This window comes from Lemur catta, chromosome 1, assembly GCF_020740605.2.
Source record: "Lemur catta isolate mLemCat1 chromosome 1, mLemCat1.pri, whole genome shotgun sequence".
In the NCBI taxonomy this organism is placed as follows: Eukaryota; Metazoa; Chordata; class Mammalia; order Primates; family Lemuridae; genus Lemur; species Lemur catta.
Genome location: NC_059128.1, coordinates 210,373,913 through 210,394,124, shown reverse-complemented (window position 1 = coordinate 210,394,124; position 20,212 = coordinate 210,373,913). Strand labels below are relative to the sequence as shown.

Genomic DNA, 20,212 nt, shown 5'->3' with positions numbered 1-20,212 from the left:
TAATCAATTATGTGATTTTGAAAGTTAACAAAAACAAGTAGGGCCACAGCTATCCAAAGAAGTCTGATAAAGTCATCAAGCTTTTGAGCCATTAGTTTTAAGAGCCTAGAAGAAGGCAGGGTGCCAATGGAAAGGAAACCAAAAACTTAGAGAGGCAGAGAGCGGGCATGCCTCTGTTTTCTGTCCACATTCAAATATATAAAACTTGCTTGAATTTGGTGTTTGGATTTGGATTAACATATGGCTTTTAAAAGCTGCAATCAGTTCAGAGACCGGCACTATGCCAATGTGCAGTATTATCCTTCTCACTTTACTCTTCACTTCTACAATCATTTGAAAGGCTACACAAAATACTTCATTTACCAAACTGGCTTCATTACCAAGTTGGCTTAGAGCCTTTGTCCCACAGCACTCCTGTGAGAACCGTTCCCTTCTAAACGGAGCTGCAAAGAATTACAGTTTGGCACAAGACGCCTTGCACTGCTTGCCTCCTTCTTGGAGAATGGCATTGGTTGCAGACGTGCTAATGACACCTCCTTGTCTGTCTGTGTCCTTGCTGTACGTTGGCTGGCGTGATGCTTTCTTGGGACTAGGGTCTTATCCCAGATGACATTGTACTTATGGCTCCTGATTCTTTTCCTGCAGGGTAGACATCCATAGAAAGGAGAACTCTGGGGCTGCAGAGAAGCCTGTTACCATCCATGCCACCCCAGAGGGAACCTCTGAAGCATGCCGCATGATTCTTGAAATCATGCAGAAAGAGGCTGATGAGACCAAACTGTAAGTTTGCATGCAGTGCCCAGATCACTCAACAGAGAATAAGAGCAACTTCTCCCTTATTTAATCCAAGAAAAATTTTCAAAAGCTCTTAATCTGTTACTCAGTAAAGGGGTAAGGGAGGGATTGTGCTTTAAGAAATTTGTTCCCAAAAAGAATACAGTGGGAGATCTCTTACATTTACAATATGACTGTTTCTCCACTTGCGTGTTTTTCTTGGTGATCCTAATGCTTCTGTCAGCCATTGCTAGTAATTATTGGTAGGAGCGTATAGACTCACGTTGTCCGGTAGAACTTTCTGCAGTGATGGAAATGTTCTATATTTGCACTGTTCAACAGTATAGGCACTAGCCATATGTTGCTATCGAGTACTTGAAATGTGACTAGCACAGTGGAGGAACTGAACATTGTATTTTAACTCACACAAATTTAAATACCTACATGTATGGCTAATGGCTATCATATTGAACAATGCAGGAATAGAATGTATGTTGTCACCAAAGCCATAATTTACTGTTCTGGAAAAGGTTTTTCCCGCCATGATTCTAAAACATTTACACTCTTAAAATCGGATGACATTTCCTTAAGTAGTAGAAACTAGTTTCCAAGTGGTTACTTTATTCTTCTTCCTCTTTTTTCTTCTATCTCTCCCCTCCCTTTCTTTTATGAAATACTACTTAGGATCCCACAGCGTAATGAGTATTGTGTCAGTTTGAATGGCAAATACAGTTCTTACTAAACAAACTGATTCTGTATTATAAATGAATGAATGGCAATGGAGTAGACAATATAATAAGTAAAAAAGACATTTTAGTTTGGCAAAATCTGTTTATGGGCAGTGGTGGCAATTTTATAAAGAAGCAGTAAGGGATGAATCAAGTATAAAATTAATTTTGCAAATAATGTCAAACATGAGTGTTCCAAAACCAAGAAGACGAAAGTGGTCCTTCAAAGAAGAACATCACAAGTCAATTCTCAGATTTCTTAAGGGACTCTCTCCTTTTACTTATGAATTATTTACTTGGGGCTTTTGAAATCCCCCAAATGCCATAGTTTAATTTGAAGAAGCCTCTCTCTCATCCAAGTGATTGAGAAGTTTATAAATAATACCTTCTTTGGTTCTTCAAGGAACTTAAAAAATTCTAAATGTCAAAAAGATTGATTTATAAATTGGGTTTTAAGTTTTCATGTAAAGCCAAGATAGAATTTGAATATCTTGGAAATAAATTTCTTTTGAGTTCCTACACTATGCTAAGTACTATGCTGGGAGTTGAGGCTACAGCCATGAACAAGAACCAGTCCCTGCTTTGATGAAGCTTACAATCCATGGGAGAGATGCTAATTAAGGAAATAATTACACCAATAAGTAATTAAGTATAGCTATGAGAAATGCTGCAGTGGAAAAATGCAGTGTCCAATGACTGCATGTAACTGGAGACTCTAATCAAGGTTTTAGGAAGACAAGAGGGAATTTGGACGTTTCAGAGAAGGCAAAGAAGGACTCTCTTTGTAGGAGACAGAGCCTGAGGGGGTGAGTAGCAGTTAGAAGATGTAGGAGAACAGGGATCCTAAAATTTCTTTTTATTCATTTACCAAATATTTATTGAACACCTGCTATGTACCAGGCACTGTTCCATGTGCCAGGAACTCAGCAGTGCACTAAGCTGACAAAAACCCCTGTCCTCTGAAAGCTTTCATTCTAGTGGAGCTTCTTCAAGCATCCTGTTTATTTTGAGGCAGTAGTAATGCATCTGTTAGTTGCTTTTGATCTCAACAGAAAACACAGTGGCTTAAGCAATAAGAAACAATTACTATGTCACATAATAAGAAGTCCTAAGGTAGAGTAGCTCCAAGGTTAGTTGAATCATGGGCTCAAAGACCCAGGATGTGTTTTTGCTTTTCCTGTCTCATATTCCCTTGTCATAATAGGACAGCTGTAGTGATTTTAGACCTGTGTCCCCGCAGAAAAATATTCACAGACTGAGAGAGAGGGCATCCCTTCCCTGTGCCTTTTTAAAAAAACTTCTTTGAAAATTATAGTAAAAACCTGTAACGTAAAACTTACCATCTTGATCATTTTTAAGTGTACCATTCAGTAGTGTTAAGTATATTCACATTGTTGTGAAACAGATTTCTAGAACTTTTTCATCTTGCAAATCAGAAATTCTATCCATTTAACAACTCCTTTCTCCCACTCCCCTCTGCCTCTGGTAACCACTACTCTACTTCCTGCTTCTATGAATTTGACTACTTTCATTTAGATACCTCATATAAGTAGAATCATATAGTACTTACCTTTTTGTGATGGGCTTATTTCACTTAGCATAATGTCCTCAAGGTTCATCCACGTTGTAGCATGTGACAGGATTTCATTCTTTTTTAAGGCTGAATAAAATTCCATTGCGTGTATCTACCACATTTTGTTTATCCATTCATCTGTTGATGGACATTTTGGGCTACTTCCACCTCTTGCCTATTGTGAATAATGCTGTTATAAACAAGAATGTGCAAATATCTCTTCAAGTCTCTGCTTTCAGTTCTTTTGGATATATGCCAAGAAGTAGGATTGCTGGATCATATGGTAGTTCTACTTTTAATTTTGAAGGGACCTCCATACTTATTCCTATAGCAGTTGCTCTGTTTTACAATTCCAGTAATAGTGTGCAAGGGTTCCAGTTTCTCCACAGTCTCACCACTCTTGTTACTTTCTGTTATTTTGATAGCAGCTATCCTAGGTGATATCTCATTGTGGTCTTGATTTGTGTGTCTTTGATTATTAGTGATTAGTGAAGTAGAGCATCTTTTTTGTATGTTTGTTGGCCATTTGTATATCATCTTTGGAGCAATGTCTATTCAGGTCCTTTGTTTATTATTTGAGTTATTTGATTTTTTTGTTGTTCAGTTTTAGGGGTTCTTTATATATTTTGGACATTAATTCCATCTTAGTCCATTTTCTGAGCTAAGGATACCTGAGACCAGATAATTTATAAAGAACAAAAGTTTACTTGGCTCACAGTTCTGGAGGCTGGGGAAGTCCAAGAGCATGGTGTCAACATCTGGCAAAGATCATCCTATGGTAGAAGCAAGCACATGAGACAGAAGGGGAAATCAGGCCAAACTCATGCCTTTTATAAATAGCCCACTAATTCACTCCTGTGAGAATAACTCCACTAATCCATTCATGAGGGCAGAGCTCTCATGACCTAATCACCTCTTAAAGTTCCCACCTCTCAACACTGTTAAAATGACAGTTAAATTTAAACATGTCTTTCAAACCATAGCAAACTCCTTATCACATAAATGATTTGCAAATTTTTCCATTCCATAGGTTACTCTTTGACTCTGTTGATTGTATCCTTTGATGCAGGAACATTTTTAAGTTTGAGATACTCTCATTTGTCTATTTTTGCTTTTGTTGCCTGTGCTTTGGTGGCATATCCAAGAAATCATTGCAAAGTCCAATATCATGAAGGTTTTCCTGTGTTTTCTCTTAGGCGTTTGATAGTTTTAGTTTTTGTGGGTAGATCTTTAATCCATTTAAGTTAATTTTTGTATATGGTGTAAGATAATGGTTTAACTTCATTCATTTGCATGTGTATATCCAGTTTTCCCATCACCATTTGGTGAAGAGACTGTTCTTTCTCCATCAAGTACTGTCAGCAGTCTGTCAAAAATCACTGGACCAATGCAAGGGTTTATTTCTGGGCTCTCTATTCTGTTTTATTGGTCTGTTTGTCTTTATGCCAGTATCACACTGCTTTGATTATGGTAGCTTTGTAATATGTCTTGAAAGCAAGAAATCTGAACACTTCAACTTTCTTTTTTTAAAAAGTTGTTTTGGCTATTCGGGGTCCTTTGAGATTCCATATGAATTCTAGAATGAATTTTTTTATTTCTGCAAAAACTGCCATTGGGATTTTGGTAGGGCTTGTGTTGAATCTGTAGATCACTTTGGGTAGTATGGACATTTTTTTTTTGTTCTTGTTTAATTTTTTAGAGACGGAGTCTTATGTAGTTACCCAGGCTGGAATGCAGTGGCACAATCATAGATCACTGCAACCTTGAACTCCTGGTCTCAAGTGATCTTCCTGCCTCAGCCTCCTGAATAGCTAGGACTGCAGGCACACGCCACTGTGCTCAGCTAATTTTTTTTATTTGTTGTATAGTCAGGGTCTTGCTACATTGCCCATGCTAATCTTTAACTACTGACCTCAAGCAATCCTACTACCTCAGCCTCCCTAAGTGCTGGGATTACAGGTGTGAGCCACTGCACCTGGCCAGTATGGCTTAACAATATTAAGTATTCCAGTCTATGAACACAGAATGTCTACATTTATTTGTGTCTTTAATTTCTTTCAGTAACTTTTTATAGCTTTCAGTGTATAAGTCTTTTATCTCCTTGGTTAGATTTATTTCTAAGTATTTTATATTTTTCGATGCTATTGGTAAATGGCATTATTTTCTTTATTTCCTTTTCACATTGTTTATTGCTAGTGTATATAGAAATGCAAATTATTTTTCATGTTGATTTTGTATCCTGCAAATTTGCTGAATTCATTTCTTAGTTGTAAAAGTTTTTTGTAGAATCTTTAGGGTTTTCTATATATAAGATCATATCATCTGTAAATAGAGATCATTTTACTTCTTCCTTTCCAATTTGGATGCCTTTTATTTCTTTTTCTTACCTAATTGCTCTGGCTAGGACTTCTAATATTATGTTCAATACAAGTGGCAAGAAGAGGCATCCTTGCCTTGTTTTTGATCTTACAGGAAAAGCTTTCAGTCTTCCACCATTGAGTATGATGTTAGCTATAGGCTTTTCATAAATGACCTATTATGTTGAGGTAATCTCCTTTTATTCCTAATTTGTTAGGTATTTTTATCATGAAAGGTCAAATGCTTTTTCTGTTGAGATGATCATGTGTTTTTTCTCCCTTCACCCTATTAATGTGATGTATTACATTGATTGATTTTTGTACATTGAGCCATCCTTGCATTCCATGAATAAATCCCACTTGGTCATGGCATAAATTCTTTTAATATGGTGTTGAATTTTATTTGCTAGTATTTTGTTGAGGATTTTTACATCAGTACTCATCACAGATATTGGTCTGTAGATTTCTTTTTTTGTTGTGTCTTTGTCTGGCTTTGTTTATTTTATTTTAGTTTTTGAGACAGAGTCTCACTCCATTGCCCTGAGTAGAGTGCTGTGATGTCAGCCTCATTCACAGCAACCTCAAACTCCTGGGCTCAAGCAATCCTCCTGCCTCAGCCTCCCAAGTAGCTTGGATTAAAGGCACACACCACAGACACCTGGCTAAATTTTTCTATTTTTAGTAGAGACGGGTCTCGCTCTTGCTCAGGCTGGTCTCAAACTTCTGAGCTCAAGCGATCCTCCCACCTCAGCCTCCCAGAGTGCTAGGATTACAGGCATGAGCCACTGTGCCCAGCCTTTGTCTGGCTTTGGAATCAGGATGAAGCTGGCCTCATAGAATGAGCTTGGAAATGTTGATCCCCATCCCTTAGATTTTTTGGAAGAATTCCAGGATTATGATGATTCTTATTTAAATGTTTGGTAGTATTCTCCAGTGAAGCCATCTGGTTCTGGGCTTTTATAATCTTTTTTATTTCTGTGCCATTGGTTGTAGTGTTCTGCTTTCATTTCTGATTTTAGTTATTTCAGTGTTCTTTATTTCTTTTTTTTTTTTTCCTTTAGTTAATCTAAAAATTTGTCAATTTGGTTGATCTTTTAAAAAACCCAACTCTTAGTTTTGTTGATTGTATTTGTTTATCTGTGCTATAATATTTATTATTTCCTTCCTTATGCTGGGTTTGGGTTTAGTTTCTTCTTTTTGTAGTTTCTTAAGGTGTACAGTTAGGTTGTTCCGTTGACTTACCTCATAGTACTAACTGCTTTTACATAAGTTTTCATATGTTATGTTTTTATGTCATTTGTCTCAAGGTATTTTCTCATTTCCCTTGTGACTTCTTTGACCACACTGGTTGTTGTAGAGTGAGTTGTTTCATTGTAAATTGTAGATTTCTAGTTTTTCTTGTGCTATTAATTTCTATTTTCATTCCACTGTGATCAGAAAAGATACTTTGTGTGATTTTAGTCTTTTTGAATTTGTTAAGACTTTGTTTTGTATATTATCTATGCTGGAGAATGTTCCATGTGCACTTGAGAACAACGTATATCCTAGTGCTGTTGTGTGGAGTATTGTGTATATAGCTGTTGATCTATACTGTTATTCTAAATCCTCTACTTCCTTGTTGTTCTCCTGTCTGGTAGTTCTATCCAGTGTTGAAGTTAGGATATTGAAGTTTCCTACTGTTATTGTGGTGTTGTCTGGTTCTTCCTTCAATTATGTCAAAGTTGGCTTCATATATTTAAGAGCTCTAAGGTTTGGTGCATAAATATTTATAATTGTTATGTCCCCTTGGTGAATGGTCCCCTTTTATCATTATATAATGTCCTTTTTTGTCTTTGTAACTTTTTTGTTTGAAGTCTATTTGTATGATACTAGTACAGCCACTGCACTCCTCTCTTCCTGTTACCGTTTCCATGGAATATCCTTTTTCATCCTTTTACTTTTAGCTTATGTGTGTCCTTAGACCTAACGTGAGTCTCTTGTAGACAGCATATAGTTAGAACCTGTTTTTTAATAGCCAATCTATGTTTTTTGATTGGAGAGTTTAATCTTTTACATTTAAAGTAATTACTAATAGGGAAGGACTTACTGTTGCCATTTTGTTCATTGTTTTCTGTATGTCTTATAGCTTCTTGTCCCTCTTTTCCTTTCTTACTGCCTTCCTTTGTGCTTTGTTGATTTTGGATAGTAATATGCTTTGATTTTCTTTTGTGTATATTCTTATGTTTTCTTTGTGTGTATAATTGCAATTACATAAAATATCTTAAGGTCATAATGTCTTATTTGAAACTGATAATACTTGACTTCAATTGCATACAAAAACCCTACCTCTGGACAGGCGCGGTGGCTCATGCCTGTAATCCTAGCACTCTGGGAGTACAAGGCGGGTGAATTATTTGAGCTCGGGAGTTTGAGACCAACCTGAGCAAGAGCAAGATCTCGTCTCTACTAAAAGTAGAAAGAAATTAGCTGGACAACTAAAAATATATAGAAAAAATTAGCCGGGCATGGTGGCACATGCCTGTAGTCCCAGGTACTCGGGAGGCTGAGGCAGAAGGATTGCTTGAGCCCAGGAGTTTGAGGTTGCTGTGAGCTGGGCTGACTCCATGGCACTCTAGCCAGGGCAGAAGAGTGAAACTCTGTCCTCTGTCTCCAAAAAAAAAAAAAAAAACCTACTTCTGGCTGGGTGTGGTAACTCATCCCTGTAATCCTAGCACTTTGGGAGTCTGAGATGGAAGGATCACTTGAGGCCAGTAATTCAAGATCAGCCTGAGCAATATTAGCAAGACCCCATCTCTACAAAAAGTAGAAAAGTCAACCAGGCATGATGGTTCGTGCTTTTTATAGTCCCAGGTACTTGGTATGCTGAAGCAGGAGGATCACTTGATCACAGAAGTTTGCAGTTACAGTGAGCTATGATGATGCCACTGCACTCCAACCCAGGCAACAGAAGGAGACTCTGTCTCAAAAAACAAAAACAAAACAAACAAATCTACTCCTTTACAGCCCCACTCCCAAGGTCACAAATTATAGCTTTATATATTTTATATTCATTAACATAGATTTGTAGATTTTTAAATGTTTTTCTCATTTAACTTGTGTGCACCAAAATTCCTATAATACAGGTTACTATATTTGTTCACATATTTACCTTTATCAGAGAACTGTAAAAGCACCCAAAAGTTAAAGCTTACAGCTCTAATGAAACAAAAGCACAAGAGGAAAAACAAAACAACAAGATATCATCCAATATAATGAACAGAACAATATCCTACATATCAATACTAATGCTGAACGTGAATGGTCTTAATGCCCCACTTAAAAGATATAGACTGGCTGAATGAATGAAAGAACACACCCCAACTGTATGCTGTCTCCAAGAAACACAAGGGGTAAAAGGAACAATTCAACATAACAATCCCAAATAAATATGCACCTAACAGAGGAGCTCCCAGATTCATTAAGCAAATCCTACTAGATCTAAGCAAAGAAATAAACAATACCATTGTAATTGCCAGGGAGTTCAACACTCCACTGACAGAGCTGGACTGATCATTGAAACAGAAAATCAGTAAAGAAACACTGGATTTACACGGAACTTTAGAATAAATGGACCTAACAGACATTTACAGAACATTCTACCCAAAAACTACTGAATATACATTCTTCTCATCAACACATGGGACATTTTCCAAGATTGATCATATCTTAGGCCACAAAACAAGTCTCAGCGCATTCAAAACAATCAGAATCATAGCATGCATCTTCTCAGACCACAGTGGATTAAAACTTGAAATCAATTTCAAGAGAAACACTCAAATCTACACAAAGTCATGGAAATTAAACAACCTGCTGCTGAACAGTCCTTGGGTGAATGATGACACTAAAATGGAAATCGAAAGAGCCTTCAAACTGAATGACAAAGGAGACACAAGGTTTCAAAATCTATGGGATACAGTAAAAGCAGTCCTATGGGGAAAGTTCATAGCCTTAAATGCCTATATCAAAAAGACAACAAATTAACAAACTAATGTCACATCTTAAGGAACTAGAAAAAGAAGAGCAAACCAAACCCAAAGCCAGCAGAAGAAAAGAAATAACAAATTTCAGAGCAGAACTAAACCAAATGGAAACAACAACAATAATAAAAAAAATTACAAAGTATTAAAGAAACAAAAAATTGGTTCTTTCAAAAGATAAACAAAACTGATAGACCACTAGCCAGAGTAACCAGAAATAGAAGAGAAAGGACTCAAATAAGCTTAATCAGAAATGAAAAAGGAGACATTACAACTGATACCACAGAAATACAAAATGTCATCCATGAATGCTATGAAAACCTCTACGCACACAAATTGGGAAACAGGAAATGGATAAATTCCTGGAAAGACACAACCTCCCAAGCCTGAATCAGGAAGAAATGAAAGTCCTGAACAGACTGATAATGAGCACTAAGATTGAAGCAGTAATAAAAAAATCTACCAGCAAAAAAAAAAAAAAAAAAAGCCCTGGACCAGGGAGATTCACAGCTAAATTCTACCAGAACTATGAAGAAGAACTGGTACCTATCTTATAGATATTATTCCATAACATTAAGAAGGAGGGAATCCTCCCTAACTCATTCTGTGAAGTCAATATCACTGTGATACCAAAGCCAGGAAGTGACACATCAAAAGAAGAAAACTACAGGCCAATATCCCTAAGGAATGTAAGTACAAAAATTCTCAACAAAATACTTGCAAACTGAATTCAGTGGCACATCAAAAAGATAATTCATTATGATCAGGTGGGTTTCATTCCAAGGATGCAAGGATGGTTTAACATATGCAAATTGATAAATGGGATTTACCACATAAACAGAAACAAAATCAAAGACCATATGATCATCTCAATAAATGCAGAAAAAGCATTCAGTAAAATCCAGCACCCTTTCATGATAAAAACCTTCAACAAACTAGGCATAGAAGGAATATACCTTGAAATTCTAAAAGCCATATATGGCCAGGCACAGTGGCTCACACCTGTAACCCTAGCAATGAACGAGGCTGAGGGGGGAGGATTGCTTGAGGCCAGGAGTTTGAGACCAGCCTGAGCAAGAGCTAGACCCCATCTCTACAAAAATAGAAAAATGAATCGGACGTGGTAGTACATGCCTGTAGTCCCAGCTACTTGGGAGTCTGAGGTAGGAGGATCTTTTGAGCCTAGGAGTTGGAGGTTACAGTGAGCTATGATGACACTACTGCACTCACTCACCTGGGTGACAGAGCAAAACCCTGTCTCAAAAAAAAAAAAAGAAAAAAAAAGAAAGCCATATATGACAAACTCACAGCCAACACCATACTGAATGGGGAAAAGTTGACAGCATTCCCCCTAAGAACTGGAATAAGACAAGGGTGCCCACTGTCCCCACTTCTATTCAGCATAGTACTAGAAGTCCTAGCCAGAGCAATAACGCAAGAGAAAGAAATAAAGGGTATCCAAATTGGGAAAGAAGAGGTCAAACTATCCCTGTTCACTGACAAAATGATCTTGTATCTAGAAAACCCTAAAGACTCCACCAAAAGACTCCTAGAATTGATAAATAAGTTCAGCAAAGTCTCAGGTTACAAAATCAACATACATAAATCAGTAGGATGTCTGTATACTAGTAACAATCAAGCTGAGAGTCAAATCAAGGACTCAATACCATTTGCAATAGCTACAAAGAAAATAAGATACCTAGGAATATACTTAACCAAAGAGGTGAAAGATCTCTATAAGGAGAACTACAAAATACTGATGAAAGAAATCATAGATGACACAAAGATATGGGAAAACATCCCATGCTCATGGATTGGTAGAATCAACATCATTAAAATGTCCATACTACCCAAAGTGATTTACAGATTCAGTGCCATCCCCATCAAAATACCAATGTCATACTTCACAGATCTAGAAAAAATAATCTGAAATTTCATTTAGAATCAAAAAAGAGCCAAAATAGCCAAAGCAATCTTAAGCAAAAAGAACAAATTTGGAGGTATCACATTACATGACTTCAAATTATACTATAAGGCTGTAGTAACCAAAACAGTGTGGTAGTGGGATAAAAATAGAGACATAAACCAATGGAACAGAATAGAGAACCCAGGAATAAAACCATATACCTACAACCAACTGATCTTTGACAAAGCAGACAACAACATACACTGGGGAAAGCAATCCTTATTCAATAAATGATACTGGGAAAACTGTATAGCCACATGCAGAAGTATGAAACAAAACCCCTGTCTCTTGCCATATACAAAAATTATTTCAAGATGGTTAAAAGACTTAAATGTAAGGCATGAAACTATAAAATAGCTAGAAGAAAATACAGGAGAAACTCCTCTAGACGTCAGTGTAAATGAAGAATTTATGACTAAGACCCCAAAGGGAAACATAGCAATAATAAAAATAAATAGCTGGGACTTAATTAAGTTAAAAGTCTTTTGCACAGCAAAAGAAATAACCAACAGTGTCAATAGACAACCTACAAAATGGGAGAAAATGTTTGCAAACTATATATCCAATAAAGGATTATATCCAGAATCTACAAAGAATTCCAATAAAGGGCTAATATCCAGAATCTACAAAGAATTGAAACAAATCAGCAAGAAAAAACAAACAACCCCATTAAAAAATAAGCAAAAGACATGAACTGAAGTTTTTCAAAAGAAGATAGACAACAGGCCAACAAACATACGAAAAAATGCTCAACATCACTAATCATAAGGGAAATGCAAATTAAAACTACAGTGAGATACTACCTTACTCCTGAATGGCCATTATTATAAAGTCAAAAATGATAGATGCTGGTATAGATGCAGAGAGAAAGGAATGCTTATACACTATTGATGGAACTGCAAATTAGTACAACCTCTATGGAAAACAGTATGGAGATTCCTCAAAGAAATAAATATAGACTTAACCATTCAATCCAGCAATCCCACTACTGGGTATCTACCTATAGGAAAAGAAGTCATTTTATCAAAAAGACACCTGTACTCACATGTTTATCCACAGCACTACACCACAATTCACAATTGCAAAGATATAGAATCAACCTAAGTGCTTATCAATTCATGTGTGTATATATGTATATGTACACACACACACACACACACACACACACACACACACCCCTTGAGGTACTACTCAGCCATAAAAACAAAATGAAATAATGTCATTTGCAGCAAATTGGATGGAACTGGGGACCATTATCCTAAGGGAAGTATCTCCGGAATGGAAAAACAAACACCACATGTACTCTCTAATAATTGGGAGCTAAATGATGGTTACACATGGGCACAAAGAGATGTAAAGGACATTGGAAATCAAGAATGGGGGAGAGTGGAAAGGGACGAGAGGTAAAAACTTACTGTTGTGGTTATGGGTACACTAAAAGCCCTGACTTGAGCCTTATACAAGGTATCCATATAACAAAAATGTTTGTACCCCTTTAATATTTTGAAATTAAAACAAAAAAACCCTTTACAGCTCCCCCCCAGTATCATAAATTACATCTTCATATATTTTATGCTAATTAACATAGATTTACAGATTTGTAAATGTTCTTGTCATTTAACTTCCATGTACCAAAATTACTATAATACAGATTACTGTATTTGTTCATATATTTAGTTTTATTGGAGAGCTGTATATTTCCATGGTTTTGTATTGCCGTCTACCATCCTTTCATTTCAATGTAAGGGACTCCGTCCAGCATTTCTTGTAGAGCAGGTCTCAAGTGGTGATGAAGTCCCTCAGCTTTTGTTCATCTGGGAAAGTCTTAATTTCTTTCATTTTTGAAGAAAATTTTGGCAGACACAGTATTCTTGGTTGGCAGTTTTTTCTTCCAGCAATTTGAATATATCATCCCACTCCCTTCTGGCCTGCAAAGTTTCTAATGAGAAATTTACAGACAATCTTATGGAAGCTCCTTTATATGTCACAAATTGCTTTTCTCTTGCCACTTTCAAGATTCTCTCTTTATCCTTGACTTTAGACAGTTTGATTATGAAGTGTCTCAATATGGTTGTCTGTGGATATATCCCAGTTGGAGTTCTTGTTTTTTTTTTTTCCTCTCCTTTTCCTCTCTAGTAATCCTTTACCAGTTGGAGTTCTTTAAGCTTTTTGATCTGTATGTCCATTTCTTTCCTCAGATTCAGGAGGTTTTTGGCCATTCTTCAAATAAGCTCTGTGCCCCTTTCTTTTCTCTTCTGTTTCTGGGATTCCCATTATGCATGTATTTGACCATTTAATAGGTCCCGTGAGTCCCTTAGGCTCCCTTGACTTCTTTTTTTTTTTTTTTTTTTTTTTTTTTTTTTTTTTTTTTTGAGACAGGGTCTCAACTCTGTTGCTCAGGCTGGAGTACAGTGGCATGATCATAGCTCACTGCAGCCTGGAGCTCCTCGGCTCAACCATTCTTCCTGCTTTAGCCCCCCAAATAACTGGAAGTACAGGTGTGTACCACCACACCTAGCTAGTTTTTTAAAAAAATTTTATAGAGACAAGATCTCACTATGTTGCCCAGACTGGTCTTGAATTCCCAGCCTTAAGCAGTCTTTCTGCCTCAGCATCCCAAAGTGTCGAGATTACAGGTGTTAGCCACTGCACATGGCCTCATTCTTTCTTCTTCTTTTTTTTGTGGGGGAATGGCTTGATGATTTCAAATGACCTAACTTCAAGTTTGCTGATTGTTTCTTCTGCCTGATCAAGCCAGCTGTTGAACCCCTCTAAATAATTTTTATGTTCTGTTATTATATTTTTAAGCTTCAGAATTTCTGTTAGGTTCTTTTTTATAATTTCAGTCTCTTTGTTGTTATTCACATTTTGTTCATACATCATTTTCTGACTTCATTTAGTTCTCATTTAGTTCATTGAGCATCTTTACAGTTATTTTAAATTTTTTTTTTTTTTTTGAGACAGAGTCTCACTTTGTTGCCCGGGCTAGATTGAGTGCCGTGGCGTCAGCCTAGCTCACAGCAACCTCAAACTCCTGGGCTTAAGCAATCCTACTGGCTCAGCCTCCTGAGTAGCTGGGACTATAGGCATGCGCCACCATGCCTGGCTAATTTTTTTTTCTCTATATATTTTTAGTTGTCCAGATAATTTATTTCTATTGTTAGTAGAGACAGGGTCTCGCTCAGGCTGGTCTTGAACTCCTGACCTCGAGTGATCCACCCGCCTCGGCCTCCCAGAGGGCTAGGATTACAGGCGTGAGCCACCGTGCCCAGCCCTGTTATTTTAAATTCTTTGTCAAGGAACTCATAGATCTGTGTTTCATTAGGGTCAGTGTTTGGCATTTAATTTTGTTCCTTTGAGCCATGTTTCACTGTTTGTTTGTATGCCTAGTAATTTGGGGGTGCAGTTGGCATTTGACAAAACAACCACTTCTCCTAGTCTTTGTGCACTTTGTTCAGTGGAAGACATTCATTAATCAGCCTAGTTAAAGGTTCTAGAGACCTCTCAGACCTTTTCTGATTTCTTTTTCTTTTTCTTTTCTGATTCCTTGATTCCTCTGGTATCTGGCTACAAACCTACAGCTATAATGTGCCACTTGTCTCTATTTTCAGCATCTTCCAAACTCTGGTGCCAGTCCTGTCTGTGCTCTGAGTCAGTGACACAAAATACACTTTTTCAGGAAGCCCCCAGACAAACCAAAATGTTGGATCCATGATCCAGCCTTTTGTTTCCATCCCAAGGGAGGAGCCCAGCCAGTGGGGTTTCTTCCCATTTGCTCCTTACTGTGCCATATTGGGGGATGGCGTGAATGATGAGCCAAACACTGTGAATTTTCTTACCCCTTTTGCTGGAATCCCTTCTTTATTTACAATGGCCTTGGTGTTAAAGCTTCTCACCTGATCTCTAGAGTGCTCATGGATGTGTTCTGGCCCATCTGTTGTTAATTTGAGGTGTCTATGGAAGGGAAAGAAAGCCTGTGGCTTCCTGGTGTGCCATCTCGCTGACATCACTCTCCCTTGTCCCTGTTTTGAGAGCAAGGAAAACTTTCTTCCTACAGTCACCCAACAGATTTCTTCTTCTACCTCACTGGCCAGATCTGCCTCATGGACCCACTAATAACCAATCACTACAAGGGAGTAGAATTACCATAGTTGGCTTATGTCAATCAAAATTCATGAACTAAGGTTGATGAGAGACCTGGCCTCTCCTGTAACCCATCACCACTTGGTACCTGTACAAAATAACTTCCATTCATAAGACAAAAGCAGGGTAAAGGCTCTTGGAAGACAACCATTATGTTGTCTTAAGTATTAAATTGTTGTTTGTCTCTTTTAGAGCTGAAGAGATTCCTCTGAAAATCTTGGCCCACAATGGCTTGGTTGGAAGACTGATTGGGAAAGAAGGCAGAAATTTGAAGAAAATTGAACATGAAACAGGGACCAAGATAACAATTTCATCGTAAGCCACCCATTTAGATTAATTGTGCCCAATAATGGAGAACTTGTGCATTTTGATATGCTCAAATCATTCGTCTTATTTTCCCTAAAATGGGAATATAATCATAAGTGATGTAATTATTTCCATCATCATCGAAGACAAATACATAAATAGTTACCAGTTAGACATTTTCTACTAGGGATGTGATCTAGTGGAAATAAGATGTCAGGGATTCTACATTAGTATGTTGTGAGGGAATCAGTCATCTTCTTCTCCACCAAGACTTGTTTGGGATTTTTCTGGGATTTTATTTTTTCTCTTTAAAAAAGGAAATTTCAGCCAGCCATGGTGACTCATACCTGTAATCCTAGCACTTTGGGAGGCCAAGGTGGGAGGATTGCTTGAGGCCAGGAGTTTGAGACCAGCCTGAGCAGCATAACGAGCCCTGTCTCGACAAAATATAAAAAATTAGCCAGGCATGATGGTACATGCCTGCAGTCACAGCTACTCAGGAGGCTGAGGCAGGAGGATCGCTTGAGCTCAGGAATTTGAGGTTGTAGTGAGCTATTATGATGCCACTGCACTCTAGCATGGGCAACAGATCAAGACCCTGTCTCAAAAAAAAAAAAAGGAAATTTCTTTCTTTCTCCCATTGACCAGTTTGCAGGATTTGAGCATATATAACCCAGAAAGAACCATCACTGTGAAGGGCACAGTTGAGGCCTGTGCCAATGCCGAGATAGAGATCATGAAGAAGCTCCGAGAGGCCTTTGAAAACGATATGCTGGCTGTTAACGTAAGTTCCCAATGCTTTCTTCTCTACTGGTTTCACATGTGCTTCCAGGCAGAGCCCAGGCTGCTCTAAGAATAATTGTCATTCAGCTAATGAGGAAGTGCCTTAGGGATAGGTATGCAGGGTTTTTCTCCACTGTTTAGGATTAAGGAATTAAAACAATCAACAAACCAACTAATAAATGATAAATGCCCTAGAAGCCATTAAAATTATAATTTTGAAGGCTACAAAATGAGGAAATGCTTATGATACTGTGTTATTAAGAAAGTAAGATATCAGAGTATATAACTAGGGTTACAGTTATATAAAATAATATGATCAGAATGACTAGAAAGTTATACACAAAAATAGAAATAGGCAGTATGTTAGGAAAGTGGGATTTTCTGCTTTCCAAACTTTCTATAATATTGTCCTGTTGCTTTTCAAATTTTAAAAATACATACTTTAAAAATAACTTTTGATTTTCATCCTTTGCTTGCTGATCTCCATTTTCAGATTGCCCAGTAAATGTTGCCAACTACCTGAGCTCTCACTAATACTTACAGCTAACTGATTTGGGTTTGTTCTTCCTGTTATTGTTACCTAGTTTTCACTTCATAATGGGGTGATAATAGTCTGGCATTTAAAAAAATTCTTTAAAATATTTGATCATCAGCAAAGCCCAAGCTCAGCCCAGAAGAGTAACTTTTTTCACTTTCTTATGATAATTTTCTAACATAAAAAAGTGGAGAGGATGCTTCAATAAGTCCACATATGCCTGTAATCCAGCTTCAGCAGTTACCAGCTCAGGGCCTGTTTTGTTTCATCTGAACCTTTATCCACATCCACTTCCCATCCCTGTTGGATGACCTTGAAGCAAATCTCAGACCCAATAACATTTCTCAGAGAAATAAATGTTGACAAAGAGTTCTGTAGGTTAAACCTCAGTTCTATCACTGCAGCACTTTCCACAGGTCAGTAATCTGTCCCCCACCTCATGCCGGCTCCCAGCTTAGCAGCCCAAATCACATGGTAATTATGGGACATGATGAGGAGGGGGATACTGCAGTGTGACCCACTTCTCCTGTTTGGACATATTTGTCTATGGAGGTATCATCCAACGACCTTCATTTTCTCCTTGTGGGCTCTTGACATTTTATGATAAACATCTCTTTCTGTGAACATCTGGAAAACCTACAAAAGGGTCTGGATGATCCAAACGTCTTCATCTGACCATATCACTTAGATTCATTCATGTCTGTACCAAACTCATGCACTGATAGGTGAATAACAAAATCACTAGATCTTATAAACCAAATGAGGTAAAGGTGAAGGATCCCAGCTGTACTATTCCAAACATTCCAAAAGAAGGCAACTTACTGGGTGGCTGAAGCCACAGACAAGAAAATAGAAAATGTTAGAAAACTGCTTCACGTTCAGAGAATCAAAGATGGGAGCAAGTTGGACACAGTCCAGAATAGGTGACCCCATTCCTCTGCCTCTGAAGGGCTGTGCGGTTAAAATTCAGCCTCAGCCTATGTGGGCATCCCTAGGTTTAAATGTGAAATAAGCAAACAAGTGACATGATCACAAAGCTGGCAACTAAGTAAGGAAGAGACAAAGTTGTGAATGATCCTGAACCTGGATAATAGAATTTACCAGTGTGGTATCCTAGTAAAGCGTCTGAGCTTTCCCTGAATAGAGTTAGAAAAAAACTATTGGTCCAATTTGTTTTAAACATAGTCATTCAACAAATATTTATTGAATACTTACTACATACCAGGCACTGAGAACACAATACTCAGTAATACAGTCTCTGTCTACAAGGAAATTATGGTCTAAAAGGGAAAGAAGTAATTAAATAAGAAATTCAAATGTGTAATATGTGCTGTTTTAAGGAAACATAGGAATGTTAGAAGAGCACAGGACATTTGAGCTAAGATTTTTGGGATGAAAGAAAGCTTCCTGCATGAGGGGACATCTAAACTCAGGTGAAACCCACAGGTGAGTAGGACTTAGAAAAGCACTTCCTTACAGGGGAGACAAGATACACAGCAGCCCAGAGGTGAGAGAGCATATGGGGTATTTAGGGAACAGGGTCAGGCAGGGTGAGGATGAGGGCTTAGCATGAGTAAGGCTGGCAAGGTGGCCTCCATCCCCAGGAAGAGCCTCATTTGCCGTGATAAGATGTATAGACATTCCCAAGGGTGGCAGAGAAGGCTTGAAGGAACACCATGGTCAGGTTACAGTTTGGCATCCACCCCCAATGCAGGGTGTGGAAGAGGTCCATGGGGCCAGGGCATTGCTGATTAGGAGACGCTGGTGCCATCCAGACAAGAGATGGAGGTGGATCCAGGTGAGCTGGGCCTCTCTGGTCTCCTCGCCTCATTTTTTTTCTCCATTTCTGTTCCCAGCAACAAGCCAATCTGATCCCAGGGTTGAACCTCAGCGCACTTGGCATCTTTTCAACAGGACTGTCCGTGCTGCCTCCACCAGCAGGGCCCCGCGGAGCTCCCCCCGCTGCCCCCTACCACCCCTTCGCTGTAAGTAGCTCAGCAGTCAGAGATTGCTTTTATGCTGGGCATCTCCAGGCAGCAGCATTACTCTGCTATGTTGAATTAGAGCTGAAGCTTTCATTTAAAGGCAGTGCTCATGAGTATAGATGAATCCAATGTAGGATGAACCCGGCATTTCTTAGGACGTCTTCCTAATGGGCAAATTAGTATTAACCATCCTCTAAACATGTGCTCTTAAACATAGTGTATGTCATATCTAGGAAAGACAGAAACTACTAGCAAATTTATAACTAGAACCCTATTATTGTAAAAAAAGGATTTATTAGCTCAAGTAAGAGCATTCCTGAATGTTGGTTGTTTAGTAAAATTAGGGCATGAGGTGATTCTTGGATATTCATATAATTACCACCTATATCTACAATTCAGGTGCATTATATTTTATTAATAGGCAGTTTTTAAAAGAAAATAGTACATAGTGTTTGTGTCTAAACATTTAGCACAATGCCTGGTATTTAGTAGGTTCTCAATAAGTACTTATTGTTTGAATCATACTTTATAACAAAAGAAGAAATGTGAATTTTATGAGTTTTCTACTTGTTGCTTTTTCATTCACAAACATTATTCAAGATTAATACATTACCAAATCAGGGTTCAGGATACTTGACAGCTTTTTTTTAATTCCCAAATTTTCTCTACACATATTGCTATTTTTAAAGCAAATTTTCTTTGCCCCAATGTTTATAGTGTTTAAATGGGAGGAATCAGGTGGCTGAACATTACCTTAGCCATTCCTTTCTTTTGAGAGGTGGTTTCTGGTGTAGATGTCACATTGTGTGAATTCCCAGTAGCTTTTTGGGTTGTCTCTAGAGAAACCAGATAATCCCACTGTGCTGTTCTGCCAGCAACTGGCACCCACATCCTTAGTCACATGTACACACACATTCTGGAATCTTGTTTACCTGTAGCTCTTCTCAGTCATTTCTAAATCTCTCCATATCATCTCTTTAGTGATCTTCATTTTCCCTTAAACTAGAGAAGAGGGCCCAACATTGAGCCGTGTATGTGTGTGTGCC

At 37.9% G+C, this 20,212-nt stretch overlaps 1 protein-coding gene across 2 annotated transcripts in view; it reads left to right on the top strand.

Moving 5' to 3' along the window:
• IGF2BP2 (insulin like growth factor 2 mRNA binding protein 2) overlaps positions 1-20,212 on the top strand; it is a 158,285-nt gene that overhangs the window by 114,812 nt on the left and 23,261 nt on the right. Inside the window, exons 7-10 of one of the 2 annotated variants that reach the window (XM_045539860.1) lie at positions 646-780; positions 15,750-15,872; positions 16,512-16,647; positions 19,038-19,166. In XM_045539860.1, the coding sequence (XP_045395816.1) occupies positions 646-780; positions 15,750-15,872; positions 16,512-16,647; positions 19,038-19,166 (523 nt within the window). The remainder of the gene's footprint in view (positions 1-645; positions 781-15,749; positions 15,873-16,511; positions 16,648-19,037; positions 19,167-20,212) is intronic. The other variant, XM_045539861.1, reaches the window with a different exon arrangement.